The 10260-nt window shown below is 39.1% G+C and overlaps 1 protein-coding gene across 4 annotated transcripts in view; it reads left to right on the forward strand.

The window, feature by feature from the left end:
• gucy1a2 (guanylate cyclase 1, soluble, alpha 2) overlaps nt 1-8952 on the forward strand; it is a 54739-nt gene extending 45787 nt beyond the window's left edge. For all 4 annotated transcript variants that reach the window (XM_082501996.1, XM_082501997.1, XM_082501998.1 and 1 more), the window contains 2 exons: nt 3437-3591; nt 3813-8952. In XM_082501996.1, the coding sequence (XP_082358122.1) occupies nt 3437-3591; nt 3813-4032 (375 nt within the window). In that variant the 3' untranslated portion in view covers nt 4033-8952. The remainder of the gene's footprint in view (nt 1-3436; nt 3592-3812) is intronic.
• The last annotated feature ends 1308 nt before the right edge of the window (nt 8953-10260 follow it).

Here is a 10260-nt window from a genome sequence, read left to right on the forward strand (position 1 = left end):
GCTCCTCCCTGCATGCCTACTCGTCTATTCTATAAAATTTGTCAATGACCACCGAATTGGTACAAATTATTAGGCACTTAATATTAAGTGTCACCTATTAGGGAATAATCTCTAACAGGCATTTTTTCCAGTTTCAAAGTCTAAAAAAAGGCTTCTGTTTTTTCTTTCTTTCTTTCTTTCTCAGAGCACATGGCAACATCATTCAGATTGCTTCTTTTGTCTCAACAACAATCAGAAGCCCAAGACATTCAGTTTTGCAATGCTATAAAGAGATGGTTGCATAGCATGTTTAGGAGGCGGGACCCATTTGACTTTTTTAATGATTGACTAATCAGCTAACTGACTGTTTCAGAATTACAAATCTGACTTAACTTTGCTTAAGTATTGCTGCACTTTTGCTTACACTGGCTAACCCTAGCTCCCAGTTTTTTCGGTACATCTAGCCAAAGCTAATGCAGTCTAAGACAGTGGTCCTGCCAACAATTGTTTTTCGTTAAAACTGTTTGCATGACTAGGTATTTTTTTCAGATAATGCTATAGGGTCTATACCTTACAATACGAAGAATGACTGATGTTATGTTAAAATGAAACCTAACTGAGCCTTAAAGCAGTTTCCTTAAATGTGTTTTACCTCAGTAAAACTTACAAACTGCTGAATGACTGTATGAGAAATATTCACTCTTTAACAACAACTCCCTCCTCTCTGTGTCTCAGTCTGTCTCCATCTTTGTGCTTCTGTCAGCTTGGCCAGAGGCTAGAACGCGATTGGTCGTCTGCGCTGCTGCGCCATTTGCTCTTTGGCTCACTGAAGGCCATGTGCTATGGATGCTGACTCACAGCGAAAAGGGAGGGGAAGGGTGTATGAGTTTTACAGTGTCTGTGTTTTGAGACTGAGAAAGAAAGAGAAGTGTGGGCGCTGGATGTAGATTTGTTTGTGTGAGTGTCTGTTGTAGAGACAGACAAGTACATGGCCATCTGTAAGCGGTTTAGCTACAAAAATAGGTCACACTAGTGCACCTAGCAGCACCTTTCTCCTGTGCTTTCTGTCTCTCTCATTTCCTTTGTCTCTCCGCCTCTGCTGTCAAGGTTTTGCCATCTAATTATAGGGTTATTTTGTCTCCCTCTCCATTGTCTTTCAATCTGTCTTGCTCCTTCTCTCTCACTACTCCACTCGGCTGTTGTTGCTATGACTACCATGCACTGTGCTGGAATGCACAGTGTGGCATTGATTACAAAGGTGAAGAGACGCTCAAACAGATCATTAGAAATCTACTGGGTTCCACCAGAGACATTATGAGGAATCTTGAATAGAAATCTATGAAAGCATCCAACAACACCATAGACCACGGTTGTTCCGCTCCCAGCCTTCAAAGAGCCAATCAGCAGCAGAACCAGAAAACATATCAGCCAATCACGCTGTTGCAATGACACAACATTCAAGGTTCACGGCACCGTATTGGTAAACAAATATAGAGACCGTGGCTCAGGGGGTTGGGAAGCATATCTGTAACCGGAAGGTTGCCGGTTTGATCCCCGGGCTCTCTGTCCTGGTCGTTGTGTCCTTGGGCAAGACACTTTACCCTACCGCCTACTGGTGTTGGCCAGAGGGGCCGATGGCGTGATATGGCAGCCTTGCTTCTGTCAGTCTGCCCCAGGGCAGCTGTGGCTACAACTGTAGCTTCCCTCCACCAGTGTGTGAATGAATAGTGGCATTGTAAAGCACTTTGGGTGCCCTGAAAAGCGCTATATAAATCCAATCCATTATTATTATTATTATCTACTTGTTGTAGTAAAGATGTAGGTATGTCTGTCTCGCATGTTTCCTGTCTAACTGTAGCAATAATGTGAATCAGCATGACAGCAAGAGCTCCAATGGGATAAGCCAGGGATATTACAGGATTTAAAGCAACATACAAGATGAAAACCAAGCAAGCAAAAAAGATGTGACAAAAGAGTGAACTTCAGTTACAACCAGCACGAGAGACAGGAGTTAGTAGGACCTCCATCATACAGCCCTAGAGTTCAGCTGGCAACCACGTGGCAACCTCTGGTCTCTAGGGAAAAATTTGTATTCCCTGACCAGCTGACAAGAGTCTGCTGGAGATTGCTGGTGAAATTGTTGTAAAGAGGGTCATTGCTTTGGTAGTTTGCACAGAAGATGCAGATTTGTCTACAGACAGTCACTGAGAGGTTTTGAAACCAGAAACAGGAAAAAAGTTCTCCCTTACTGCTGCAACCAACACGTTTCAAAAGGCACACTTGTACTTTTAAGGGGAGACAAATAATTTCCATTTCTTCAATGCAAACTATGGGGGACTGTGGACAAATACTAGCGGAATTGCAAGGAAGTTTTAGTGCAGCACTGTATCCGGACCAATTTCACTACGCTGTCGATCGTCTGAGTTGTTTTTAAAAATAGTTCCCAAGGGCTTTCCAAAATGCGCTCCAGTGTGTGTAAAGAAAGACCAAACAAGTCTGACTTTCCTGTAAAAGTTAGGAAAAGTTGTAAAAGCTGTTGGATATATTTTATTGTGTATTTTCATATCTGATTCTCTAATTTGGTTTGCGATACTGAATCGAAAAATAACAAGCCCGGTCTTGCACCAGGTAAAAAGAATACTTACCTGGTGTGTCGAATAAGTCAAAATATGGTTTTAAAATCCTTATTGTAGAAAGAGTCTTCAAATACTTCAGGACTCGGTAGCACTGGCTTATTTGGGAGGGGTCTGTTCGCACAGCCAGACATGTACACCCCCACAATGACTTGTCCCCGAGTGGTAGAAATAAATGCTTGGTTGAGTGACCATGAAATGCAGCGATAGCCAGATAGCTTTCACTCCAGCCATTTATAGATTCATGCTTCAGCCAGATTATAATACGAACACCGCGTTGCTGCCATGGATCTGCTACCAAGTGGAGATGAAATCAATTATTTATTTGATTAATTTCCCTCTCATGCTCATGCTATTTTAAGATTTTCATCTCTCAAAAAATCTGCTTCTCCAGGATATCAGATTAGGTAATAACATCCAGACTAATATGGAACCATGATTACGACGCTACAGTTTCCATTTATCGGATCAATGCACACAACATAGCCTTTGTACTGCAGGATAGACAGCAAACAAATTAATGGCATCAGCCTGGTTCAGCAGGGAAATCAAATTTATGAACATCTGCAACAGTGGCAGGTTTGTTTACTCATTTTAGAGGCCAAGACGAGTTCAGTTTGGGCGCCTTGCTCTGAACTTTGATGCGGACAGTAATATTCTTTGGACTGTAAACAGACTCAGGTAAAACCGCTGTATAGAGTCTGTTTTAATGCCAAGTGCATGCGTGCTTCCAAGATATGCACATGAAATCCTTTCACTGCTTTAACATACCTTCCACTTCTGTTTTTTTCTTCTCCCACCACCTTCTTTCCTTTCTGTCTCAGCTGAGGATAGGTATTCACACAGGTTCGGTGCTGGCAGGTGTGGTCGGTGTTAAAATGCCACGCTACTGCTTATTTGGAAACAATGTGACGCTGGCCAGCAAGTTTGAATCAGGAAGCCATCCCAGGTGTATCAATGTTAGTCCCACAACGTATCAGTAAGTACCTGTGCTGTATGTTGCATAAAAATGTGTTTCATATATACTGTATACAGTACCTTAAATTATGGAAGTATACGCCCTCACAGGCTTTTTATTTGGTGTTACTGTTTTAGTGTGACTCATTATTCGATCATAACTTGATTTAATATTCATGTTATTTTACTTGACCTCTGTTTTACTTTTTTTAATCTTCTCTTATTTTCGTCTCTTTTCAACAGACTGTTAAAAGACGACCGCTCTTTTTCATTTGTCCCTCGTTCAAGGCTGGACCTCCCAGAGAATTTTCCCAAAGAGATCCCAGGGACATGTTACTTCCTGGAGGCGGGCACATCCCACAGTCACGCCTCACTGACAAGCTCTCGCTCCGCTCCTCCGGCCTCTATGAGGAAAGTCTCCTACAGTATTGGGACCATGTTTCTAAGAGAAACAAGTTTGTAGAGCCCATACACAGACCAGGTTACACAGTTAATTATTATGTTAGTGACTGGATTTTGAACTTGTGCAGGAAACCAATTACACAGATCTTTGGATATGCAAATGCATTATTTAAGAAAAACTTTGATTCAGACCTGTGGGATGGCCTGTATGAATGAAACTTTGAAAAGGCTTTCATCATAAGTGAAGAAGAACAACATGCCCTCGTCTCTCCTGAGCAAAAGAGATACGGTTCAAAAGACTTAAGGAACAGCTACTGCGCTAGTCTCACAAGGACCCTCCCCCAGGGAAGTGTACTGATGGAATCAATTAGAAGAGAAACCTTAATATAAACCTTCATGATCTAGCTGGATTCCTCAGCTCCAGACCTGGAATCTGGTTCTCTCTGACCTGCGTCTAAACACGGGAATGCTTGGAGAAAGCCTGGGGATAGACCAAACATATGACCGTAATTGCACTCAATAGAAATGGAACTGCGCAAATTGAACAAATCCACTTCCCATTAACAAACTGGGTGCTGAGTATAAAGTTGGGTGAATTTTTGCAAGATGGCAACATTGCCATAAACGTTTGCTGTGCATCATGGCCACTTTTACAAGGATGATAACAACACAGCAACCCCTTCCTCCCCTAGCAGCTGTCTCTATGTAACGTCATGCTTTACCAAACATACGTCTAACAACTGCTACTTGTTATATTAGGAAGCATCAACCTAGGAGAAGTTGGTTGTGGTGGCGGGTGATTAATGAGAGGCACAAAGGAGACAATTTAGTAGTCATCTAAGGACAAATGCCAAAACCACGAGCATTAGGCTGACTTTATAGGTCTGTCTACTTCTAGCCTACTGAAAACTATAACCAACCCAAGTCCAGCCATTTCATTGCATATTATATGTGTAGGTCTGAAAATTATTCCCAGCTCAGTGCCTTTTTATTGCTCAAATTTGGACAGATATAAGATGAATTGAACTATATATATACTATAGAAAATATAGGGATCGCTCAATTTATCCCATGTTTTAAGTTGTTTTATGACTTTTTAAAAAACGGTTAATGACATGAAAGGAAGAATGACATTTGCCAATGCTTTTAAGCCACTTTTGTATTTGTTGTACATTTCACTCTTGGATGGTAATGATTGGTTGGCAAGATAAATCAAGCCTTCCTCAAAGAATTCAGATATTTTAATTTGCATTCACTCGACTGTGTCCAGACCCAATACTACACACTAAATAGTACTTATAATACAGTACTGTGCCAAATTATTCACTTAGTCGTAGTATGCGTATCTTACACAGTTCACACTTACACACATAACCTGTTTTAACGGCTTTATATTTTTAATATACAGTATGCAGTTCTCTACTAGCCCTATCAGGTGCAATCACCAGGTTTCAGATTACGTAGTAGTCTGAGTATAATTTGCTCAAGAAAATCAAGCGATGTCAAGCAAATTCATCTGAGACAGTCTTCATAAGCTATCATCATGCAGCGGGAGCTGAAGGTTTGAAGTTGAATAGTCTTTGTATATTTCATAGCCCCGGCAGATTTGGGTATTATTTTATAGTTACTTTAAAGTGCTGCCAGTGTTCTTAAACAGTTGAGTAAAAAAATGTTTATATCAGTTTAAATGGTTGATTAAGGTAAAAAAATATATACGGGGTTATAGTTTAAATTATATCGATATATATTTGATGTTAAATGAAATGTTTTTATTATGATATGAAGGGAACAGCGATAACAGCCTAAATGAAATTATTACTAATGGATGGCCCCCAACAAGCAAAAAACATGCATAAGATCTGTTATTTAAATCCAAATGAGCGGTACTCATTGCTTCCTTTCCATGCTTGACAACATCACATTATTGCTCATGTTGCTTTAAATCTAACTTACTTAATAAACTGATAATAACATCTGTTCCGAAAGAAAAGAATGGCTTCGTCACTGGTTTACTCCTGCACAGATTATAGTTCATAATTTTAATAGAAATAGGATGTCGCAAATTCACTACATCTTGCCAAATGACATTCTTGTTGCTTGAACCCAACAAGATAAAATAAAAAAGTGCCAAATGTGTATTTAGACACGCCCGAACACCAGGTTTTATTCCTGCTTTCCACATCTTAATAGCTCGCAGTAGTAGCAGGGAGGAAAAACAATGGTTACACATTGAAACCCATTGATATAAGAGATAACAAATACCTTTTCTGCCCTCTAACTTAGACATTCACCAGCACAACTATGTGTTGTTCCAAACTGATGGAAATGGTGTTAAGAGGGCAAACAGCACAGATTTCCTTTTAAACTGCCAGTGTTCATTATTGCCATAAAATTCTGTCAGCAGAGTCTCAGATGGGAGGAAGCATTACAAAGCTTGCACATTTTAATTTAATTAAATATTTTTTTACGTGTCACCATCATACCCACATTTCCTATTAACAAAAACGACTATTTCTAAAGTGTATGCTATGCAGTAGAGGGCTTACAGTTGGCTAGACAATAAACACATCAGTCAAAAACATGGCAGCGTAGCTTTTTGCCTAAAAAAATATTACGAGTTGCAACACAGCGAAAAAGTTTTTTATTAACATGAAACTAGGTGCCGTTGTTTAGTGGGACAGCTTTGCCATCTTGAGCTTAGAGTTTATCACTTAAAGACATCTGTCAACTTTAAGCTTAAATCAGTGGATTATTTTGCGTAGGGGGTTGCTAAACATTTTTATTACACTTTGCGGCAGCAGAGAAAAAAAAAATCTGTCCAAGACCGTCCATTCGTTTTGTATGATGCATGGAGAACCAGAATCTGCAGTAACCATCTGAGACATCAGCAAAACATGCATCTTATGTAAGTATTCATCAGTGGCTCAGAAGATTAGCATTTCTCTTTACATAAACTGTGTCAAGCCTATCAGTCAAAAGTAACGTGTATGTCAGACATAATGGTGTTCATCAGGTCTTCCAGAGTCAAGGGAAGTCGGTCTTTAAAGCCAGGGAAAGTAAAAAGGTGGTTATTGTTTTTTTAATTGACCATAAAGTTAGTTTTCACAGCTTTTCTGTGAGGTACCAGAAGGGTGATTTTATATGAAACCACAATTTTCAAAGTGTCTTTAAATTCTACCTAAAATTTTGTGTTATCGCTGCAAATAATCAACAATATTTGCATTGATTTCTTTTTTTGGAAGGACTCAACTACTGTGTTGTACCCACCAGTAAGATAACCCCCCAGAAACCTTGTTAAGTGTATTTGACAGCTGCGTTACTGAGCCTGGGGGAAGGTTTTTACAGGGCAGGCTTTCGCATACAAATGTACAAGTACTTCCCAGCTGTCATCCTGGCGAAAATGCATAGACAAATTAATGTATACTTGATAAATCTACTGTAGCATAAATGTAGTGCAGTGCCTAAATTTTTGCTGGTAGGCTTAAAATAGGACGTTACACCAGCATTACACCCACACAACTTGTGTCCAGTCCTTACATCTCCAAGTCTGTAGATTCTTGGCATAATAATAAATGTTTGGCCTGATCTAACAAGTCTATTTAGAAGCAGAGGTGTTGCAGGTACTGATTCTTTACAGTGATACACCAATGCACAAGTCGGTGACTTACTCACACACAGGCGTTCTTTAAGGTAACAATGGCAATACAACTGAGCTATAGTGTATAAATTGTCTCAAATAATGAACATGAACAAATACTGTTAAGTCAGTGTGTGAGGGTCCAACATCCAGTGAGACAAAGCCAAATACATCCATGACTCCTCCAGCTGTTGTCTGCGTGCCTGATTGCGTGACTTTGTGCGTGTGTGGGTCAAAAAATAGGAGATACTACAAACACCACTTATTAGCAACATCTGTACAATTTTAATTATGTAATGTATTCCAAATGGGAAAAAACAAACAAACCTGAAATTGTATTACGATTACTTTGCAGGTTCTTTTTGGTATAATTCCAAAGTGAATTGTGAGTTGTAGCAAAACAAGAATCTCTGCTTTGTTGTCCTTATTTTTTATTTCAGCTTTATACTTTCTGTCAGTATGTTTCATCCATCTAAAGGCAGGCTGGTTTTCTCGACGCACCTCTGTCCCACAAAACCTTCATGCGCTCGGTAATGTCTTCTTCTTCTTTTTTTAAGAACTTAAAAAATATAGACACTTTTGTTACTTTTTCATTCTGTGTTTTACTGAATTAAATGATTTTGTTTGATGATGCATTCATGAAACATTTTCTTTAACTGAAATAGCATGAAAATATCATTTTTATTGAAGAATAAAGTTGCTATGTTTTTTGCAGGACATTGTTATAAACTGTTTTGTTGCCAAGTTCAGCTTCACCCCCACTGAAATACAGTACAAAGGGTCAAAGATGATGGGAAACTGGACTTTGCTTGTTTTAACTGTCTAGTTTTAACAGCAGAAACAAATGAGGGTTGATGCCTGGGTCCGCCAAAAGATTTGTATTTCTATGTTCAGCTCCAACCTTTGAGAAATAGTAGCTTCCATAGGTTAATTTAGCACTAATTAATCATTTCATTTGAGACCCAGTGGTTTATAATCACATTCAAAAGTCTGCAGAGGCTCTTGTACTTTGGTGTTTTATGTTGTAAACATAGCAAAACTGAACCTGGAAATGAACCCCGTTTGACCCTGCTGTTGGAATTAGGTGCACTGTATATGGAAGGGGCATGATGACAACTGTTGGTTTCTGACTGACATTAAGGGCACATCTTATGTCTTATATGATGTAAATAAAAAACACCAAGTATCTTTAATAAGGAACAAAGCCTGTGGCTGTTACTGTGAATGCGTGCGATGACATGTCAATGAGTGTGTGAGACGGTGTTTGTGTGCAACTCTGGTAAAATTTAAAAACTAAAATCATATTAGCATAAATAATAATTGTAACAAAAAGTAGACTTTATTGTTATTTTTATTATTATACCAAATCAAATTTGACACTTTAGAGGTTGTGTGAACATCTTGTGACCAAACTTTACTTCTTCAAGAAAAGAGATGCTCAAGGATTAATATTAACACTTAATTCTGAAACAGGCAGGTTTAAGGTAAAGTGACACTTGATAGTTGAATGAGTAGCTGTAGCCAGTTTATAGGCTGTTAAGAGTAATCACTTTCAATCATTGCTATGTTGTGTGTGATACCCTGTGTCTGCATTTTCCTGTTGCTTTTCATTCTTGTTTTTCTGTGCTCCTGGTGTACAGGTTACAGACTATATAATATGATTAAATATGCAGAGACCAGGTGACATCACTGCCAACTCTCTCAGGCTGTATAAGGGGATGGTACCACCGTGAGCCACGGGCATTGTTACCTGCTGTTTTGGAGCCTTTAGCATTTTGTCTGCCAATATCCTGTTTTTTTCATAGTGGAAATGACAAGCAAGAGGTAGATCTCACTAAGACCCGAAATGTTTGTAGCAACACAAGGCATTTGTTACCTTTTTAATGAAATAAAAATAGCGCTGTATTAAAAAAAAACAAAAATTCAACATCTTTGTGCTGCCAGAGAGGTCGCCTCCTGCTGGCTGCTGGAAGCGATGCAAGTTTAAAGCACTGTCACACTTATTTATTATATAGGCCTTTAGTGTTTTGAGCTTGCACTTCAGTAGCAATCACAGCATTAGGTAGTGTGACACCTTCCTGCAGGCTTGTGCAGACGTGTGGATGTGTTAATCTCTAAATCAGAAGATAAACAATCGAAAAGTAATGTCTTAATAAATTTGTCTTGTTACTATTGAAGCTCCCTATCACCATTCATTCTCCACCTTAAATCCCAAAACGGACGTAAATGGACGTAGCGTTTTTGGTGGGAGAAATGTTTTGTCACTCACACAGCATTGTAAGATGGTGTAAGATTTATCCTTAGGCCCCCTCCTCGATTCAGAGATGGGCTTTCCCTTTACTTACCTGGATGATTGAGCATGCATCAAGACATTTTTTTCTCTCCACCTTAAAGTTGTGTTTGAAAACAGAAGCTGACAAGCGTTACACATTAATGACGGTTCAGTTCGGCTTAAACATCTCAGTTTGTTCTGACAATGTAACAGAGAGTATATGCGCTCAATAGCAGGGCTGTTTCATTGAACCAGATAAAGGCTGTTCCTGTTGAAATGCAGAACCAATACAATCAATAACATTATGAAAGCAATTTGAAGGATCATACATGTGCTGCAAAGGAAAATGATCTCTTTGCTGAATAATTGCAATGTCTTCA

The sequence above is a fragment of the Aulonocara stuartgranti genome (genome assembly GCF_965226115.1).
Source record: "Aulonocara stuartgranti genome assembly, chromosome: 14".
Taxonomy (NCBI): Eukaryota; Metazoa; Chordata; class Actinopteri; order Cichliformes; family Cichlidae; genus Aulonocara; species Aulonocara stuartgranti.